The sequence below is a fragment of the Jaculus jaculus genome, chromosome X (assembly GCF_020740685.1).
Source record: "Jaculus jaculus isolate mJacJac1 chromosome X, mJacJac1.mat.Y.cur, whole genome shotgun sequence".
NCBI lineage: Eukaryota > Metazoa > Chordata > Mammalia > Rodentia > Dipodidae > Jaculus > Jaculus jaculus.
Window position 1 is genome coordinate 27,842,604 of NC_059125.1, and position 22,688 is coordinate 27,865,291.

The following is a 22,688-nucleotide window of genomic DNA, read 5'->3' on the forward strand; positions in this document are numbered from 1 at the left end:
ATGTTTTAAAGTTTTACTCTAACACTGAAAAACACAGTTCTACTTTATGTCTATGCTCTTCCCAACCTTTAAAGGAGTTGCTGACAATCAGGGGTAAGTGGCAAGAAAAAAGAATCAGATTGCAGAGAAGTCCTACCCTACTAAAGGAACAGGTCTGGCACAGAATGTGTGACATTTACAAGTACTGAGAACTAAAATCTAATCACGAATGTTTACCATTTCACGGGGAAGGAAGTACAGTGTTCGCTCAATATTTTTCACCATGACACAACAGCTCACGTAGATTTTGGCTGATTCAACCCATACTTTGCCAAATAGAAAAACCACACCTGAGGGAAAAAAAACCACACATAAAGGAAAACAATAAGAAATAAAATAAAGGGACATTATAAAGGCTTACTGAAGGTGTTCACATATTTATGTCTTCATGATAGCTCATTTTGACCCAAAAGTTGTCCACTCCTTAGGATCAATTCATTTCTCAATACTTAAGCCATATACACCAGCGTAATGATACAATCAAAGTACACCAAAAAAAAAAAAATGGTACACCAAAGAAGGGGGACAGGATAATTCTTTACCTTTATATAAGCATTTTCTCTATAACCAGGATTATACAAATCAATAAGAACAAAAGAGGGCCTGGGGAAGATGGCTTTGTAGTTAAAGGTGCTTAACTGCAAAGCCTTCAGGCCTGGTTAAATTTCCCAGCTACCATCATAGAGCCTGATGCAAAAAGTGGCAAAAGTATTTGGCATTCCATTTGCAGTGGCAAGTGACCCTGGCATGCACACACACGTACACACGTATGCAAAGATTTTTTTTTATTTACTTTTTATTTATTTGACAGAAAGACACAGAGAAAGAGAATGAATGGTTATGCCAGGGCTTCCAGCCGCTGTAAGGAACTCCAGACACATGTGCCACCTTGTGCACCTGGCTTACATGGGTCCTCAGGAATCGAACCTGGGTCCTCTGGTTTTGCAGGCAAGCACCTTAACTGCTAAGCCATCCCTCCAGCCTCAATAGTTTTCTTTTTTTAATAAAAACTAAAATATTCTCCAGCATATCTGCTACTTTAAAGCCTGTTGTGAGAACATATAAATATGAGAATTCTAATTTTTTAGGCATTTGCATCTACTAATGAAAAATAAATATTCATGTATTAGAATAAATATACAACAGTATTTTCTACATGTAAAATTATATTTGGGAAACATGTAATTTATCTCATCTCTTATTCCATATAATAGTAAGTATCATAGTAGGGTTCTACTGTAATCTATTTTACCCTTGTCTACCATAAGCTACTCAAAAAGCTGGCAAGTTAGTACTTATAATGTCCCTTTGTATTCTATTATCTTGAGATCATTAAGTAATAAATACTGCAACATTAAAAGCAGGCCTCTACAGACATTAAGTCATTTTTTTCATGAAAACTGGCCATCAAAAAAGGACACCAAAGATCTGACAGTCAACCCAAGAGATGGTCACTTTGCAAAATACTGAGCTTCATGAATTACCAGTAATCAACATAGCCACTCAACACAGCCTCTTATCTGAGATACTAAGAACATTCTGACAGATGCAAAGGTTACTGTTCACAAGGCCAATTACCCATTTCACAAGACAGCTCATCAGTGTTTCCTTTTGTCACTCATCCTGGTAGAAATAGGACCATTTAAGGATTTTCATTCCTGCAGATGATTAAAATTCTTATAAGAGTTGTGTGATTTTTTTTTAACAAGGAGGGGGAAGTAGAGGAGATAACAGAGGGGGGAAGGTGGCACAGAAAATTAGAAGTCATCTTCACAACAGCTAAGGATGAAAAAACAAAATGCCAAGCAAAGAAAATAAAGACCCTAATATTGGATTCAAAGATTTAAATAGCTCATTTTACAGTCAAACTAATATCACACTTCATGCAACACATTTGACACTGTTTATGCCTCATTTGCCACAAAAAGATCATGGTAAACAAAGATTACATTCCCCCCAAAGTTACTAGCTGAAACCAGGTGCAGTCAGGATTATTCAACCTTGAAAAAGTCATAATGAAGACAGGATATGTTCTCATATGCAAAGAGTAAGATTCTTTTCATAATTACGGCATATTCAGCATCAACTGACTGACTTAGAATCAGTAAGAATGTGAGAAACAATAACAGGGTCTTTGGGAGTACTTCATTTTTATTAGCAGCATTGATTCTACCAAACCTCACTGATCATTACCAACTACCACGATGAAACTGTTCAACCCTCTGAAATTAAAGGAGCTTTTAAGCCATTTTATTTAACCCACTGACATCAAAAACAGAGGAAGACATGTTACTACAAAGGATACAACTTGAGAAATACCACAGAACAGGAAAGTAGAGAGAAGTTGGGATTTCTGCTACTGAAAAATTAATTCCTTTTTCTTTTGCCACTTCAGTTTCCTAAGTGAATAATTAGTTAGATTTTTTTGAGGCCATCTTTATAGCTAGAAATTTCCTTTTACCTTAACAACTTGGATGATGGACCAAAACCATATCAGTACCTCTTTCAAGTGTAAAATAAATAAATTAACCTGAGAACAGTGACACAGCCATCTTGGGAGGCTAAAGTGTGCGGGTCACTTCAGTTCACATGTCTGAGGAAACATAGTGAACAGCCTGGGAAACATAATGAAATCTCATCTCAAACGATTAACTGCCGGGCGTGGTGGCACACACCTTTAATACTAGCACTCGGGAGGCAGAGGTAGGAGGATTGCCATGAGTTCGAGGCCACCCTGAAAATAGACTGAATTCCAGGTCAGCGTGGGCTACAGTGAGACCCTACCTCGAAAAAAAAAAATTTATCTGTGAGCCAGGCGTGGTGGCACGCGGCTTTATTCCCAGCACTTGGGAGGCAGAGGTAGGAGGATCACTGTAAGTTCAAGGCTACCCTGAGACTACATAGTGAATTCTAGATCAGCCTGGGCTAGAATGAAACACTATTTTGAAAAACAAAAACAAAAACGAAATTAACTGCAAAATATTTTCCAAGGCTGGAGTGTGGCTCAGTGGTAGCACATGTGCTTAGCATACACAAAGTCCTGAGTTCAATCCCCAATACCACCACAAAGGTATTTCCACATATTGGCCAAAAAGCCTTTCAATAACATGGTCAGCATTAAGAATTCAGCATCAAATAACATAAATGGGTGGCTTTGCAAATGAAGCTGTATTTTAATGCTTCAATCTTAACTGCCAAATTCCATTACAACAGACTAACACAAGGTAAAAAAATTTCTCTAATGACATAATTGTTCTGTATTTGAGCTATCTAATGCAGCAGCTACTAGCCTCATGTGGCAAGTGAGCATTTGAAAGGTGGCTAACAGCTGAGAAACTGAATTCTAAATTTTATTTCACGTCAATTAATTTAAATTTAAAGAGCTGAGCCGGGCGTGGTGGCGCACGCCTTTAATCCCAGCCCTTGGGAGGCAGAGGTGGGAGGATCATCGAGAGTTCGAGGCCACCCTGAGACAACATAGTGAATTCCAGGTCAGCCTGGACCAGAGTGAGACCCTACCTCAAAAAACCAAAAAAAATTTTAAAAAAATAAAATAAATTTAAAGAGCTACAAGTGGCCAGTAGCTACCATAGTAGACAATATATTCACCCTGTAAAATAATGTTCTATTTATTAATAAGAGTAACAACCAGTAAACAAAGGGTGGAAATAATGTATTCTCACAAAAGAGGGTTGTTGTTTCTTAATGTTCTGATCCTGGGCAACTGGCACTGGCAATGTTGTGCAGGCATATTTACTATGGAAGGACCCACCATTTATTCTTTTTTGAATTTTTTATTTATTTCCTTTATGAGAGAGAAGTAGAGATAGAAAGATAGATGAGGGAGAGGGAGAGAGAATGGGTATAGCAGGGCCTCCAGCCACTGCAAATAAACTCCAGATACAAGTGCCATCTTGTGAATCTGGCTTACATGGGTACTAGGGAATCAAACCTGGGTCATTAGGTTTCACAGACAAACACCTTAACCAGTAAGTCATCTCTCCAACCCCTTCTTTCCCATTCTTACCCCACAGTGTCATAAGGCTTTAAGAGGTAAACTGAATAAATAGAAAATGCAACTCGGATTCTCTGAGACCTTTCATGGGCATTCATAGAACTATCAATCTCTGTATAGTTTATTTCAATAATCTGTGCCTACTTTGTGCTTGGCATTGTGCTAAATTAAGGAAATAAAAGGTTCTAGCCCTCCAGAAGCTTAAAGACCCTGGAGGGAAAAAAGAAAACACCAATTCAAATCATTTCAAAATAATATAACAAATACTAGAACAGAAAAGACATGATGAGGTCCCTGGGAAAAAGGCCATCTGGAACCTTAGGAAAACATCCCCAGAATAATACCTTGATGAATGTAATCTAGTCAAGTACAGTGAGTAAAGGAGCAACATGGTAAACACAGACCTGTTTCTGGGGTAAAGATTCAGACAGCAGCCATCAGAAGCCTTACTATCTTGTGGGCAATAGCCACCAACGACTGTTTGGTTGTTGTTGTTTTTTAATTTTTTGGTTTTTCGAGGTAGGGTCTCACTCTAGTCCAGGCTGACCTGGAATTCACTATGTAGTCTCAGGATGGCCTCAAACTCATGGCGATCCTCCTACCTCTGCCTCCCAAGTGGTGGGATTAACAGCATGCTCCATGACACCCAGCCTCAAGGACTGTTTTAAATGAGAAAATGGCATGGTCAGAGTTGCCCTTCTCATCAGTCAGTCTGGCAGTAACATAAAGGATGGCAGTGGAGAGATCAATTAGGATGCTGATGCAATGCAATCAGTAGGCAAGAAGAGATTGGAGGTGGCAGGTGTGGAAATATAATGTCCACTTTGAAGAAAACAAATTAAGACTTGGTGAAAGAAGGGAATTAAAGAATGGCTCCCATATTTCAAGTTTTGATAGGATTATTAGACAAGACAGGGAATAAAATATAATACTGAACTGAGCGTGGTAGACAGCCTATAACCCCAGGATTCAAGAGGCCTAGGCAGGAGGATCACGAGTTCATAGCTAGATTGGGCCACAAAGACAGCCCCTTTCTATATAAATAATAAGGAGCAGAGACAAGCAAGTACAAGCAGCACTGAGATGGGCAAGCCCACACGGTTGCACAGCTCCAGGATGCACCACTCACACTGCTATGGTACGAACTTGTCCTCTGAGATTGTACAATGAAGCAGTGCCTAGGCTTCAACACTGGATGGGAAATCATTTACTCAGCATCAGATAATCCTAGTTTCCAACCCACATTCCGGTAGAGTGCAACAAAGAAAAAAGGGTCTAGCTACATCATTTTGCCCTAGCTAAAATAAGTTAAGACAACATTTCCAAATTTGATTATGTATCTTAGCCTAAGAAACTTATGCGTGGATTCTACTCAATTGGTTCTGCACAGCATATAGATAATTAATAAGAGGAATCATAAAACTGCTCCTGCTACCCCCCCCCAGGGACTAATAACATTTTTAGTTAAAGTCAGTATCTGATTATCTTTAAGGTAAATTGGGTCTTTTAAGTCTGATTGCTAATCCTCATTCTTCTTACTCATATACTTGCTTTACTGACTATTGTAATTACCTTCATTTTGCTGGCACAAAGCACCTGACCAAAAGTAGCTTGTGGGAGGATAGGGTTTATTTCGGTTTACAAACTCAAGAGAAAACTCCATGATACAGGGGAAAGGTTTGGAGGAGTAAAGGCTAGACATGACCTCTGCCACAGTGAGTAGAATACTGCAGCATGAGACTGAGCCAAATGCCAGCAAGGGTTAAAGTGGCTATAACACTCATAAGCCCAGACCCAACAACACATCTCCTCCACAAAGGTTATAGTCACCAAAATGCCACCAGCTGGGGACCTAACATTCAGAACACATGAGGTTATAGGGGCACCTTGACTCAAACCACTACACTAACATAATTTACTCCTTCTATTTTTACTGGATATAGCTTCAAGGAAACAATTTTCAAAAGTCTGTTTGCATATCCACTGCAACTATCCTAATTGAACCAAATCCATAAATTCTGTTTTAATATTTAAGATAATATATCTCAGAATCCAAGCATTAGTATCCAGACACCTTTGGGGTGAGTCTTTATGCTGCCTATCACACCTCTGTTACACAAAGCTAAGTTCTCCCAAAGGACTTAGAAAATGATAAGGAAGGTAAGAACCCCAGGCTAACAGAGTAAGTTTCTCAAGTACAGTCCATATATCCACAACTAAGTGATTCTGAGCCACATGCGGGGATTAATTTAATGAAAACCAAACATAAGGGGGCTGGGGAGATGATTCAGTGGGTAGAACACTTGCTGCTCCAATATAAGGACCTGAGTTTGGATCTGCAGAACACACATAAAGAGTCAGAAAGGAGACTATCCAAAAGTACAGGGGCTAACCAGCCTGGCATGTGAGTCAAACAAGGTGGAAGGTAAGCAACAGCACATGAAGCTGTCCTCTGACCTTCACACATGTGCACCTATATGAACATATACATATCATAATACATATACAGACTGAAAGACAAAGAAAGAAAAACAAATGTATATGTCAAAATTATTTTGTCTCCTATTTATGGGTAGAAAGTAAGTAACAATTAAAAAACATAGCATCTCTACTTTAGTAAAACAAACAAACAAAAAAAAAAAAAACCACATTCATTTCGGAGTAATTTTTAAATTCCGAAAAAGATGACCTGAACAACTGGAATAAGACAGGATCAGCTTGGTTGGAGACACAAACTCACAACAGACATCAATTCAAAGAGGATCTTTTCAGACAGTTATTTTTGTTCAAAATAGAAGGAGCCACCTCTGACATAAGGGATACTGAACCCCTCTTAGATGATTTTTTTCCCCTACAAGGAAGTAGCAACATTCCTCACTGGAAGTTCAGCCCTATAAATTTTTAAAGAGAATGGCTTTCTGTAAGTCATAAATTTAAAGTTTCAGCTAGCTCATTAGCATGACCTGGTAGTCAGTCTTGCCTTCTCCGTCCCCCATCCAATTTATCCATAAATTATGTCAAAATATAGCTAAATATCTTATTCTCTCCTTCTCCTTGGCCATCAGGGTCCAAGTATCTAACACCTCTGCCCTGGACTGATTCCATACCTTCCAACTTCCCTGCTTCTGTACTCTAACTTCCATATGTACATATACAAGCACACACCAGTGTTCTAGTTAAACTGCAAGCTCAATTATAAGACAACCGCATCCAGCACTTAAAACTCGTCAAGATTTCCTCATTATTCTCATGATTCTTAGAATAAGATTCAAATTTCTTGATACTACTTTCAAGGTCCTTCATTATGTGGCCTTTACCCTTTATCTCCAACCTTCATTTTATACCAATCTTGTCACTTGTAAAGTATGCTAGACCCATACAGGCCTCCTTTTGTCAGACCTTTGCTTGCTCTTTAAGCTTAAAAGCCTTTTCTTGAGTGTTTCACATCTCAGTCCGGGTTCATCTCATAAGACAAGCCACCGTTGGCCATCCTCCAACTAATTTACAGCATTTACCAATTTATTTTATATACTACGGATTTCCTACCACCCACTCACACCCTGTTAAACTAGATAAGCTCCAGAATACAGTGCAGGCAATTTATCCAGCTTTTTTTTTTTTACTCCATCTTAGTGCAGGATACACACTGGGTGCTCACTTTTTGAATAAAGAGAGAAATTAATGCCCGATTCTATTTAAACTGAATTCTAATAATTTCAGATACATCAATGGTGGAATACAAGCACACATCCCAAATAACATAACTTTTTTTTAAAAATAAGCATCTTTAAGAATTATTTACACCTCAGCTCCTCTCCATCAGGGTAGCTCATGCACTTTACAGTGAATGAGTGTTGCTCTCCTCCTTAATAATCCACAGAAGTGAGGGCAGAGCTGCACCAATTATAATCACTAAAGTATTAAAGGGAAAAGGTGCTACTCTGTAATAAATGCACATGCATGATTACCTGGTTGGTTGTACTGATCCTCATAAGCATCCAGCCAATAAAACTGAAACACTTGCTCCTCATCTGCCCCTTTTACCAATGGCAAGTGATTGGAATCCACTTGAACTTCCTGAGCTGAGAAACTGCTTTCATCCTCCTGATCAACGTCCCAACAAGAAACATCTGGGAGAAAACTTCCTCTGCAGAAATGACATTTTCAAAAAACCTTTCAAAATCCAGCATAACAATTAAGAGTGCTGTTTGCCAGGGAGAAAATACCATAAAATGCACTTACAAGTAGGGCATGGTCCCTTTCCTAGGATCTGCCTCGTGTTTCACACTCTCTGCTGGCTCACTCACTTGGTCCCAAGCCTTGTCAGTCAAAGGTTCCACATCTTTCACCTCAACTTCCATGGGCTCGTTAAAGTCATCATCTTCAAACTCCACTGCCCCTGACTCCACCTGCTCATCTTCTGGATGCTCTGGGTGCACCAGCTCTCCTGTCGGTATCATCAGACTTCTATCACATGCTAGTACCATGGGACACAAAGTTTTGCCCAACACTGAAGTAGTAACCTCTTTAATCTCAAAATTGGATGTTTTTAATTGTTAATACTATGAATTCAATCTTTTACACTTAAGACTGCCATCAAAATACCCTCAAAATAACCTCCACTCTTATATCATGAAGCTTCCATTTGTGGCAGCAATTACTCAACACCATGCACTTTTGCCTGACATTAGACTTACCATCAAATTCAGCACATTTAAGAGGAACTGGAGTCAATAGAGATTCCTTCCTGAAGACAGGGGAAGCAGGTTTTCCTGAAGGAATTGCCTGTAAACGTTTTAAAGTGTTTAGTCAGTTATTTCTACATATAAAAAAATATGCAACTGTCCTTCCCTGACCAGAGATAATGACAGCTCCCATTTATAAAAAAGATTTTATGTATTATTAATGTAACAGCCATTCAATTATTTTACTGTTACCTAGGTTTACAAAAAAATGCTTGTTTCTAAGAGGAAAATTATTGCATTTAACACAGTTGTAATACCTATAATAAACACATACTAGTTACCACAAAACTTACTATGAAAAAAAGGCAAGCACATGCTATTTTTGAAATATGTGAAACTATACATTGGCAATCCTAATTTAAAGAAAAAAAACACCAAACATATGTAAAGCAGTACTCTAAATCAAGCCTGATGGTACTTACACTGGGGGTGTGCACAGAGAAAGGATTTAGTGATGCTCCAGTAGATCTTCTTTTCTTTGGTATCACTACAGGTGGTGGAATTACTTGAGGTGTCTAAAACAGAAGGGGGAGACATTCACTGCCATGCTTGGTTTACCACAAAACACAAAAAGTGCATTTCTTCATTCATATCCAATAAGTAAAGCATTTTCCCTTCCCTGCCCCCCCCCCCCCGTGGGATCTATGTTCATGCACTGCAGTTACTATAGCAACAATAATACAAAAATCACTAGAAATCCAGGATACTGAATCTACCCTTCACCAGATTTTTTAAAGCATTTAACATACTTTCACTTACTCTTCCAGAATGTATTTAAAAACTATCAAAATGCAACTATGTTTGGTTAACATTAGTTATTTTAATCAACAGTCACTTAAAAAGTATATGTCTAAATAAAAGCTTACTCTTTATTTCAAAGTTGTAGTGTAGCTGAGCCTGAGTTCTATAGGGACAGCTCACTGACTCTTCCTTTATTCCCACTCAGAATTCAGAACGGGCTCTCACGCCTGAGTGTGCAGATTGACAGGCTTCAGTCTATTTAGGGAACATACACTATAGCAATTGAACACAAGCAGTGAGTATTCACAGAATTGACTCCTGGGTGTATTCTTACTACTTCCAACATACACCCACACAGCCCATCTACATAATCACAGAGCTGTAACAGCTGAGATCTCCTCACCTAAAATAGTGAGAAAAAAATGAACTTATAGGCTATGTTTTTAATTTTTTGTTGGACTTTTTGTAATGATGTCCCAGGATTTTTTTTTAATTCTAGCACTAGTCTGTTTTGTATAATTACTAGTGTTTCTTCAGCCTGTGTCCCTATGTATTTTACTCTGGAACTTCACTTACCTCAGTGTTCAAATCCTGTAGAATGTCACCCAGCAGATCATCTTTGGACAAGTCTACAGTTTTCTATAGATTATAAAGGAAGGTAAAATAAAAGAGCTATAGACTGAAAACTTTCATTTAGGCTATATACACATCTATGAAAGGAAGCATCTAATCAATCAGTCCTGCCTCTTCACTGCTTACTCTCATCGACTGTGCATATATAAGTTTTGAATTTATATTCCCATCCTCTACATTCATTGTCACTCTGTAATCTTCCTGGTAGTCAATGAAATTGAACATAATGCCAGGTCAGCTTTTATGTTCAATTATCTTCTCTATCTCCTAAGTTCTAACCACTAAGGTACCTATATTTACTTGAAATCTAAATTTAACTCAGTGAGTGAAATTGAAAAAAATGTTACTCAAACATGTATTGAGCACCTATTGTTTGTATGATCAATGATTAAATTCATTTGATAAAGGAAAATGCAGAATATAAGAAAACCACAAAACTCACATCTGCAGTTTTCTTTCCAGCACTAGCAATGAACATTGCCTTAATATTGTTTGGTTTCATCACTGTGGGTTTCTTTACATCCTTTCTTTCCTTCTTGCGTGGTTTCCCATCATTTCCTATTAAAATATTAAGTATTCAGACACATGTGTTGAACAAAATCAAAACAGAAAACTAAAAGGCTAGCCATCCATTCTCTGCATGGGAATTTTTGTTCATTTTGTTTTTTTGTTTGTTTGTTTTTCAAGGTAGGGTCTCCCTCTAGCCCAGGCTGACCTGGAATTCACAATACAGTCTCAGGCTGGCCTTCAACTCACAGCAAGTCTCCTACCTCAACCTCCCAAATGCTAGGATTCAAGGCATGAGCGTCACCACACCTGGTTGTATGAGAATTTAATGAGAAAACCATAAAGAATTCACACCAGGGCTGGAGGGGTGGCTTAGCAGTTAAGACGCTTGCCTACAAAGTCAAAGGACCCAGGTTTGATTCCCCAGGACCCACATAAGCCAGATGCACAAGGTGGTGCATGCATCTTGAGTTTGTTTGCAGTGGCTGGAAGCCCTGGCCCACCCATATTAATTCATTCATATTCTCTCTCTCTCTCTCTCAAATAAGTAAATAAAAATAAAAAAAATATTTTATAAAGAGAGTTCAAAATATAAAATAGGAAACTTTATAAAAGATACATAGGGCTCAATCTTTAAAATGAACTAAAACTTGGGCTCAGGGCTGAAGAGATGGCTTAGCAGTTAAGTGCTTGTCTGTGAAGCCTAAGGACCCCAGTTTAGCCAGATGCACAAGGTGACACATGCATCTGGAGTTCATTTGCAGTGGCTGGAGGCCCTGGCATGCTCGCTCACTCACTCACTCTTGCTCTCTCTCTCTCTGCCTCTTTCTCTGTCACTCTCAAAACTAAACAAAATTAAAAAAAAGAAAGCTTGGGCTCAAAGCTATTATGAAAACAAGTTGATATTCTGGAAAATATAAGAGTGATTTAGGGATGACTATTTGTCACTGTTAATGTGAATAAAAAGCATTTAAAAAACTAAGGAGATACTCTGTTTTCTTGCTCATCTGGAACCAAAAGCAACTGAACACATGCACCATGTCTTATCAATACTAAGTGGCAAAGAGATATCTACTCATTAAAAAAGTTTTCTCTGGGGCTGGAGAGATGGCTTAGCGGTTAAGCGCTTGCCTGTGAAGCCTAAGGACCCCGGTTTGAGGCTCGCTTCCCCAGGTCCCACGTTAGCCAGATGCACAAGGGGGCGCACACGTCTGGAGTTCGTCTGCAGAGGCTGGAAGCCCTGGTGCGCCCATTCTCTCTCTCTCCCTCTATCTGTCTTTCTCTCTGTGTCTGTCGCTCTCAAATAAATAAATTTTAAAAAAAGTTTTCTCTGTGTTTTCTCTGATGGCCTTAAATGACCAGTGAACTTTTCTAATACTGTCAATTTTAATATCATTTTCTAATTTATCCAGAATAGTCATAAACCTCAAAAAAAATTAAAATGAATAATTAAGATAGTATAGTAGTAGCATGCACAGACAGACCATGTATAAGAAAAGACTAGAGGAAGAATGACTTATGAAATGACTTATGGAAATTTAATATGTAATAAAAGTGGCACTTTACATCATTTGGACTTATTGAGTAGTATTGGCTAACCATTTTAAAGAAGTAAACCAGTACTAATGACAAAATGGCAATTTTAAAAAGAAAGCTAGCAGAGCCAGGCATGGTAGCACATGCATTTAATCCCAGCACTTGGGAGGCAGAGGTAGGAGGGTCACCGTGAGTTTGAGGCCACCCTAAGACTACATAGTGAATTAATTATAGGTCAGCCTGCACTAGAGTGAGACTCTACCTCAACAAAAAAGAAAAAGAAAGCTAACTACACAAATATTTTGCTTTTTAAGAAAACAAGTTTCAAACAATAAAAAAGCAAGTGGATGGATAAGCAGTTAAGGCACTTTCCTGTAATGCCTAATGACCGGGGACCAATTCCCCAGTACCCATGCAAAGCCAGATACACAAAGTGGAACATGCATCTGGATTTTGTTTGCAATAGCTGGAGGCCCTGGTGTGCCCATTCTCTATGTGTCTGTTTCTCTCTCTCCTGTCTGTCTGTCTGTCTGTCTCTCTCTCTCTGTCTCTCTGTCTCTCTCTGTCTCTCTCTGTCTCTCTCTCTCTCCTCTCTCACTCTCTTTCATTCCTTGCAAATAAACAAATAATCTTTAATTTTTTAAAAAAGGGTTATTTGTAACCTGGTGTTGTAAAAATTTTTGTAACTATAACTCAAAATCCACTTGCAGAAAAGGACTGATAAATTCTATTATCCCAAAAATAACAAAACCAGGGAAAAGTTTTCCGATATGTATCACAAATAAAGGATCAATTTACTTGATACCACACCTTGAATACAAGCACTAAGGTTGAGATGGGAATATCTCAGTGATTTATACTCCAACCTGGGCCTACAGAGTGAGGTCCAGGTCAGCCTGGACTAGATGAGACCCTGACTTGAAAAGAAAGCCAATGAACAGCCAGGCACGTGGTAGCACACATCTTTAATCCCAGCACTTGGGAGGATGATATAGGAGGATCACTGTGAGTTCGAGGCCAGCCTGAGACTAATTCCAGGTCAGCCTGGGCTACAGCGAGATCCTACATTAAAAAAAAAAAAAGAAGAAGAAGGAGGATAGGAAAAGGAGAGGAGAGGAAGCCAACAGATTAAAAATTAAAAATAAAAACAAAATCTCAACTAGGAAGTAAGCAATAAACACAAACATACAAGTAGTTACTATGTTTTATGAAAAGGTTTCAGAAGAAGAAATATTCAAAAGCTTGACTACATACTATTGAAAAGGCTTTGGGAAAACAAACCCTTATTTACAAGAAGGTGTAACAGGACAACTCCTGTGAAGAACTTGAAAATATCTAATAAAACTTAACATAACCTGAGCATGGTATCTCATGCCTATAATCCTAGCATTCAGCAGGATCTGAAGTTGAAGGCCAGCCTAGGCTACCTAGTGAGACTTTGTCTCAAAAAAAAAAAACAAAAAATTCTCAGCCAGCAATCTCACTTCTAGGATTTTTTCCCCCTAAGGAAACAAAACATATGCACAGAGTTACTGGATAGGGTACTATCTTTAATAACAAATTACTGAAAATAAGTGTTCTTCCAAAATAATCATTAGAATAAACTATAGCATCCCTACACAATGAAATATTTCGCAGCTATGTAGCTAGAAATAAGCAGCTAAGATCTGTAGATTATCTATGTATCACACTATAGAGTGATTTTCAGAGGAACGTGTCAAAGCACAAAACTATCCAAATACATTATTTTTGTGTGAGAAATACAAATACATAACCTACAATTATGAAGCATATACCTCTTAAAAGTGAACAAAAGTATATAAGCAAAACCTTGAACCCAAATATTCATAGTAACACTAAGTGCAATAACTAAACAACAGATAGATATAACCCAACTGTACCTGTACTAATGAAGAAATAAGCAAAATGTGTTGCACACATTGACACACCAGATTTGGTCATAAGAGGAATAAAGTATTAACATATACTACAAAGTGAATTAAACTTGAAAACATTGTAAGTGAAAGAAGCGAGACACAAAAGTACACATACTGTATGATTCCATTTATATGAAATGTTCAAAATAAGCAAATCCATAGACACAAAAAACAGATTAATGGCTGCTAGGCACTAAAGGGAGGAAGACTGGGGAATGACTGCTTAATGAGTACAAGAGCTCCATTTGAAATGATGAAAATATTCTGGAATTAGACACTGGTGTGGGTTGCAAACATTACAAATGTATCTCATTAATGGTAAATTTTAGTGGAAAGGGTTGGTAGGACATTTATGAATATTGTAAATCAAGAGAATTACATAAAGAAATTTACATTTTTACCAAGATCTTTTGGAACAGTTTGGAAACAATGTAATTAATGGTTAAAATGTTAGTATACAAAACTCAGGCTTTTAGACTGAGTATGAAAAGGTCAATAGGGGATGGATTGGCAAGAAAGGCTTCATAAGTAGGCTTTACACTCACCATTTAAGGTTAGTAGGGTTTAGACAGAAAGTACAAAAAAATAAACAATACAAGTAAACATTTGAAATAATTTTTCCACAATTTAGTGTTTCTGTTTTGTCTTAATGTTTTCTCACTGATTTCTCCTCACTGGCATGTAAATATATTTTTGCCTCGATTTGAAAACAGCACACCAGGGATTAGATCTATACAATAAAGAGTTGACCTTTTACTTCTAGCCAAAACTCTGTAATTTCTAAGTTCTTAAAGTGGATTGTTGAAGTCAATTTCCCTACCTAAGGTCTAGTGACCTTACCAGGCTTCTAGTGAGGAATACTGAACAATAGAGATGTGTAGGTAAATGGCAGTGAAGAGAAAATTGCTGTTCCACACTAAGGAAGACTGAAGAGACATGAAAACTAAAATAGATTATGCATGGGGAAAAAATAAAGCCAGGAGTGTTGGCCTTTATTCCCAGCACTTGGGAGGCAAAGGTAATAGGATTGCTGTAAGATCAAGACCACCCTGAGACTACATTGTGGTGAATTCCAGATCAGCTTGGGCTAGAGTGAGAACCTACCTTGAGAAAACCAAAACAAACAAAAAACAGCTTATAGGGGCTGGGGAAATGGCTCAACAATTAACAGCACTGGCTTGCAAGCCTCCCTGGGTTTAGTTCTTTTGCACCAACATAAAGCCAGACACAAAGTAGGGCACACATCTGTGATCCCAACACACTTTTCAATAGGAGGCTGAGCCAGGAAAATCTAGAAGCTCAGGGGCCAGCTAGACTGGCACACACACAATAGCAAGAACAAAGGAGACTCTTTCAAAAAGAAGGTAGGAGAGGACAAACACCCCAAGGGTGTCCTCTGACCTCTAAGTATGCTATAGCATGTACAACCCCAACCTCCCCACACACACCGTACACATCTACATACATACACACACTCAAATAATAAAAAGATGGAAAATAAATTTAAAAAAACACAGCCATAACACATTACTGGGTGAATAAGAAAAATGTTATTATGGGAAATGTATTGATAATACCAAAATAATGGTGCTATGGTTAAACAGACAATAATCCATATTAAGAAATCACTGCTGAAGTTCGAAATATTTGCCACAAGCCGGGCATGTTGGCGCACATCATTAATCCCAGCACTCGGGAGGCAGAGGTAGGAAGATCACTGTGAGTTTGAGGCCACCCTGAGACTACATAGTGAATTCCAGGTCAGCTTGGGCTAGAGCAAGACCCTACCTCAAAAAAAAAAAAAATTACAACAGTTTAGCATGGTGGTGCATGCCTTTAATCCTAAATGTGGGAGGAAGAGGTAGGAGGATCTCTTTGAGTCCAAGGCCAGCCTGGAACTATAGAGTAAGTTCCAGATCATCCTGGGCAAGAATGAGACCCTACCTCACACACACACACACACACACACACACACACACACACACACACACACAAGAGAGAGAGAGAAAGAGAGAAGAAGAAGAAAATATATTTACCACAAAAAGTCTAAGCCAGGTATGATGAGTCACACCTACAATTTCAGCACTTGGGAGGCTACCTCAGTAGGAGGATCACTATGAGTTCAAGGCCAGCCTGGGCTACACAATGAGTTCATCATCCAGGACTAGAGTAAGACCCTACCTCAAAAACAAAAGTCTATGTGTATGTGGGTGGGAAGAAGGAGAGAAAGCAAGTGTTACAAAATGTTAATCTGCAAATGAGGGTCCAGGTATACAATAAAGAACAGAACAGATCCAAAAGGCTTTATGGCTGTGGTGGTATGAATCAGATGTCCCCCAAAAAACTCAGGTGTTTTAAATGATTTTTTCAGCAGGTGGTGGCAATTTTGGTGGGGGACCCTTTGTTGGAGGTATGTTGTTGGGGGCAGGCCTAGGGGTATTATAGCCTGCTTTCCCTTGCCAGAGTTGGTTCACTTTCCTGCTGCAGTTTTCCACCTGCCCTGACAGAGGTGATGCCCAGCCTCTGTTCATGCCACGCTGTCCCCTGCCATCACAGAGCTTCCTCTCAAGACTGTAGGCCAAAGTAAAAACTCTCCTCCCATCAGCTGCTTTTGGTTAGGGTGTCTAATCCCTGCAATGAGAATGTAACTACAACAGTGGCCTAACAGGATTTTCTCATACTACTACCTTAAGTAGTACATATTCTCCTTGACCTTTTTCCTTAAAAAAAAAAGAAAAACACAGGTGGGCTGAAGAAATGGCTTAGTGGTTAAGGCATTTGCCTGCAAAGCCAAAACAGCTCAGTTCAATTCTCCAGGACCCACATAAGCCAGATGCACAAGATAGTGTATGCATCTGGAGTTTGTTTACAGTGGCTAGAGGCCCTGGCACACCCCATTCATTCTCATTCTCCCCCCCCCCCCACTTTGCTTCTTTCTCTCTCACCCTCTCAAATAAATTAAAACTTTGAAAAAACACAGATAAGAAAGTTAAAAACCTCTTAGCTCAAGGACTATAATAAAAACATATATAACTTCCTTTTAAAATAAGAATGTCCTAAAATTAACTTTAATAGCTGCACAACTCTACATTAAAAGCCACTGAATTGAACAATTTAAACAGACAAATTGTACAGCATGTGAATTTTATCTCAATAAACATTTTAAAAAGATCTACTGCGAATGAGCCATAAGTTGGTGACTCTTGATCTACCACTTAGTGGTAGAAGACAAATCAACAAATCAAACAAAAAAGAGAATTTTTTTTTCATTCTCATTTTACAGGTACCAAGTCAGACTTATTTATTCAAAAAGTTGCCAATAATTGAGTAGCTAACAAAATCTGACAAAATGTAATTTCATTTTAAATTTCAATTAAAGAAAGCAAGTTGATTACATTAACTCTGAACCATGCTTTTGTAGCGTACAATAATCAAAGAGCTAAAATTCTAAGTATATTACTCCAGTAGGAATTAAAAGGCTTTACTTACCATTGTAACCCTCAAAATTCACAAATCAAAAATGACTATAGGACTAAGAATTTCAAAATAAGTATAAGACCAAACTCTTTGGGTGATGGGGACATAAAACTTAGTAACTCCTGGTGGTAGCTTTGCTTTTTACATGTGATTTTCTACACAGTAATGCTGTTCTCACTAGAAGATATTCTCTATCTAGACAATTATTACAGGCCTTTCTCAAAGGCTAAGTATATCAGAATACCAAGTCATCTTAAATCGCACAATTTTTTTTTTCTCTTGAAAAAGATGTAGATATTTTTCTCACCAGTATCAAGGGCATCATCCTCAAGGTCATCATCAAAAATCTCTCGGCCATCTTCCACATAACCAATACCATCTATAGAACAAAATTGGATGTTTAAATCAAATTTTGAAAAGTGGGCCACAGATGAGCATGGAGGAACACCTCTGTAACTTCAGCACTCCCAAGACTAAGCAAGAAGGTCCACAAGTTTGAGGCCAGCTGTAGCTACACAGTGAGGGTGCACTGAGTAGTACCTGGGCTATATAGTAAGAACTTGCCTCAAAAAAATGAACAAACATACAAGTAGACAGTGCTACTTTAACCACTGCCCCCAAACAAAAACAAAACATTTTTATACCAACTCAAATATTCTCCTGGCCTATTTCATTGTAACTTTGGCAGAATCCTGTTCAAGCAGATGTCAGACAAGTGTAGCATCCACAGAGCAGATGCAGAGTGAAATCCAAAGGGTATATTCTAGCTAGGAAAGCTAAAGAAATGATTTGACCCACAGAATCAAAAAACTACCACAAAAGATTGTTTGATAATAGTTTTAGTCTATGAAAATGTAAACAGAATAGTGACACAGCTGAGTTCAATTACATAAGTAAAATAATAACCATAGGCACAGGCCCCATCTTCTTCCTGTGGTCAGCATTCACGTAGCCAAAGTCAGACTCTACAAACAGGAACTAGTGAATGTTTATACAAGAACAGTAGGCCCAGCTTTACACAGTGTTTTTATACTTTGCTCAACCTACCTCTCACACCTTCAACCTCATGCACTCCTCATAGCAACTCTTAGAGCTAGGTCTGTTTGTCTTTTTATTTTTATTTCCACATTACAGAAGGATAATTTGTGACTCAGTGATATTAACTGACTTTTCCAAGGTCATACATTTGAAAAGGTAAAACCCGAACCTGCTATGGGGATATGTGTTGAATCCACAGACATGTGACTCCTCCCAATTTCTTTTTGTTACAGGGTGGCAGTAAGCTGTGGACTGAACCCAGGGCCCAAGCACCCTCTCAATTCCTATAAGGCCACATTCTAGGGATTTATTCTGACCATATGTGCCTAGATTCTTCAAAATGCTGTAATATCAGGTTCCCAACATTCTGCTTCCTCATCCTAAAATAACTAAGAAAAATCTAAACTAGAGACATGATCCTAACAATGCCTTACATTTATTCAGACATAGCAGCAACTCTGCCACATGACAATCAAGAAGCAACTAACACAGTGCCTGGCATGCAAAAGCAATTTCCTCCCACATACCATCATCCACAATCCAGTCATCATCCTGGCGAGCCTGAACCAGCCGTGAATACTGCTCTTCATCAACTTCTTCATAAACACTTGTGAAGTCCTCGACCTGCCATTGCAAAGTTTAAGAAAAAGCTTCAAATGGAGTGAAAGTGTTAAACAATTCTGATTTTAAAAAGTCAAATTAAAATTGGAATGGCAGCCTGACAGAGTAGCTGCAACCAAATCATGAGTTCTGACATTCAACACCACTACAGGGTTTTCCTTAAATAGACATCAATTAACTTAGTATTCCTTTTAAGTGGGTGTTAACATAAGATATTAAATGATTCCATTAGCATAATATACTTGTCACACCATCAATTACTCATCTAATCCATAAAAAACAAACTGAATTATAGCCAATTCTTCATTAGCTGCTTTGGGGATTATTCACCTAATTTCTAGACTAGTTTCTCCTATACCTTAACAAATGCATGAAGTATACCATGCTTTTTCTCCATTAGCTGATGGGTGTCATGCAAATAGATAATAATTTTAATAACTGTTCAACCAAATAAATAAAATTCAAATTCATCCCCTCCAAAAATTAGCAAATATATTCTAGATTCTGCAGACAAACAAAAAATTGTTTTGGAGTGATCTGTCTGCCTTCCGTTGATTACCACAATGCACACAGGAACTTAAATGCTGAAGTACTTGAAAGGCAAGTCCAAGGTCCTCCAATCACACTGGTTACCTGTCCACCAGAGGGTCTGAGCAGCAAGAACCACAGGTATGAAGAATGTAGACTGCCAATGCATAGTTAAACCAACAAATGGAACAGACAGACATACATTACTGCTGCAACTGCCCATGACAAACCACTGACTTCTCAGATGAGAACACAGCAGGCTGGTTGGCAAGACCGCATAGATAACCTTATTAAAAAAATCCCTGGGCTGGACTGGAGAGATGGCTTTGCGGTTAAGCGCTTGCCTGTGAAGCCTAAGGACCCTGGTTCAAGGCTCGATTCTCCAGGACCCACATTAGCCAGATGCACAAGGGGGGGGCAGGCATCTGGAGTTTGTTTGCAGTGGCTAGAAGCCTTGGCATGCCCATTCTCTCTTTATCTCTGTCTCTCTGCCTCTTTCTCACTCTGCCTGTAGCCCTCAAATAAATAAATAAAAATAAACCAAAAAAAAATTTTTAAAAAAGAAAATGAGCCGGGCGTGGTGGCGTATGCCTTTAATCCCAGCACTCGGGAGGTACAGGTAGGAGGATCACCATGAGTTCAAGGCCACCCTGAGACTTCGTAGTGAATTCCAGACCAGCCTGGGCTAGAAAAATACCCTACCTTGAAAAACCAAAAAGAAAAAGAGAGAAAATGATTACTTACTTCATATTTATACTTCTCACCAGCTTTAGCCTTTTTCAATCTTTCTAGTGCTTCTTGGCGACCTTTTTTTGACTTTTTTTCCCGCCGAGCTCGAGAAGCTACAAAACTGCCTGAATCTGAGACAGCTGGAAAAAAAGGACAAATCCACATGTTACAAAATTATTAGCCATCATCCCCCAGAAACAAAGGAATGTTTCTAGACAATAATAATACCGAAGTGAGTATTTTTAGAATGTTAAGATGCACAAAGCCCAGGGCCAAATATGAAGATTCAGTGGCTCTCTAGAAATTTCCTCCATGATTCAGTTAAAACAACTGAAGCCATTGTTAGTTTTTATTTCCTTGCAAAAGAAGAAAATCTTGAGGCATGTTTGGGGCCTGTGTGCTTGGACTAGGAGAGGTGCCGGTGTACTGGAGGCCTGTGTGCTCAGACCAAAAGGCAGCAAGAACCAAGGACAAACAAAACCTATCAAGAAGACAAGAAAAAGTCGGGTGTGGTGGTGCATGCCATTAATCCCAGCACTTGGGAGGCAGAGGTAGGAGAATCGCCATGAGTTCGAGGCCACCCTGAGAATATATACTGAATTCCAGGTCAGCCTGGGCTAGAGTGAGACCCTACCTTAGAAAACAAAAAAAAAAAAAAAAAAGAAGAAGAAAAAAAGAAGACAAGAAAAGATATCTGACTCCTTGGCAGATGAACCAACCCTCGCACATCAGCCAGGGCCCAGGTGAAACCACAGAATTGGCAAGATGAGCAAGAGGGCTACTTTCCTGGCAAGCCTGACAACATGTGCCAGAGTGACAGAGACAGACACTGAGGATACTCAACACATACCAAAGAAGAAATCCAGAAGCTGATGAGAGCTCAACACTAAAGTAGACTTAAAACACATTAAAACACAACCTAACAAGGCTCAGGGAATTTTGAAGTAGAGGGAGCTGGAAAGATTGTAAGGGCCACAGGGTGGGAGGGAGTATCCAAAGGCATTGCCCCCCCCCCACACACACACACAGTAACTGACTGCTGTTCTCACAACTCATAACCGACAACCCCATGGTGAATGCCAGCAATCCCACTGAAGAGGGTCCTCAGTGGAATGGGGTCAGAGAGGAGGGAAATGATGGCACCAACACATGATATGTTGATTGATGTGTCCATACAAAGTGTGTATTTAATAAGAAAAAAAAAAGATCTCAAACTTAAACCTGGCAGAAGCATTAAAGAAAGGAGACCAGTCATTAGCAAATCTATAACCTTTCCATTAGAAATAATAAGACACAAGTAATCCAGTGAGTCGTAAAAGGACAGTTCACTTTTTATTCTATTAATCAACAGTGGAAAAGATTGAAGGAGCATCTACTCTTTGCAAATTATATGGCACTATGAGGAACATAAAGATGAAAAAGACATGGTCTTTACACTCATAAAAAATAATAAGCTGGGGCTGGAGAGACAGCTTAGTGGTTAAAGTGCTTGCCTGTGAAGTCTAAGGACTCAGGTTCAATTCCCCAGTACCCACGTAAGCCAGATGTACAGGGTGGCACATGTGTCTGAAATTTGTTTGCAGAGGCAAGAGGCGCTGGTGCACCCATTCTCTCTCTCCCCCTCCCTCTCCCTCTTTCTCTCTCATAAATAAATAAATAAAAATCATAAGCTGGAGCCAGGCATGGTGGTACATGCCTTTAGTCCCAGCACTGGGGAGGAAGACATAGGAGGATCACTTTGAGTTTGAGGCCTGAGATTACACAGTGAATTACAGGTTAGCCAAGGCTAGAGGGAGACCCTACCTCAATAAACAAACAACAAAAAAGACTTACAAACTGGGGATGAAGTGATGGTTTAGCAGTTAAGGCACTTACCTGCAAAGCCTAAGGACCCATGTTCAATCCCCAAGACCCACATAAGTCAGATACACAAGGAAGCACATGTGTATGATTTTCATTTGCAGTGGCTGGAGGCTCTGGCAAGCCCATTCTCTCCCTCTCCCTCCCTCTCTCTCTCTCAAAAAAAAAAAAAACATTTATTAGAGAGGGAAGAGGGAGAATGGGCACACCAGGGTGTCTAGCCACTGAAAACGAACTCCAGACACATGCATTACCATGTGCATCTGGCTTACGTGGGTTCTG

The 22,688-nt window shown here is 39.0% G+C and overlaps 1 protein-coding gene across 1 annotated transcript in view; it reads right to left on the reverse strand.

Annotated features, from left to right (window-relative positions):
* Pola1 (DNA polymerase alpha 1, catalytic subunit) overlaps nucleotides 1–22,688 on the reverse strand; it is a 357,662-nt gene that overhangs the window by 329,348 nt on the left and 5,626 nt on the right. The window contains exons 2-11 of the mRNA XM_045140429.1: nucleotides 20,562–20,686; nucleotides 19,196–19,292; nucleotides 17,938–18,009; nucleotides 10,616–10,731; nucleotides 10,117–10,179; nucleotides 9,222–9,314; nucleotides 8,752–8,839; nucleotides 8,297–8,501; nucleotides 8,023–8,201; nucleotides 217–329 (exon numbers count right to left, since the gene is read on the reverse strand). Of these exons, the coding sequence (XP_044996364.1) occupies nucleotides 217–329; nucleotides 8,023–8,201; nucleotides 8,297–8,501; nucleotides 8,752–8,839; nucleotides 9,222–9,314; nucleotides 10,117–10,179; nucleotides 10,616–10,731; nucleotides 17,938–18,009; nucleotides 19,196–19,292; nucleotides 20,562–20,686 (1,151 nt within the window). The remainder of the gene's footprint in view (nucleotides 1–216; nucleotides 330–8,022; nucleotides 8,202–8,296; nucleotides 8,502–8,751; nucleotides 8,840–9,221; nucleotides 9,315–10,116; nucleotides 10,180–10,615; nucleotides 10,732–17,937; nucleotides 18,010–19,195; nucleotides 19,293–20,561; nucleotides 20,687–22,688) is intronic.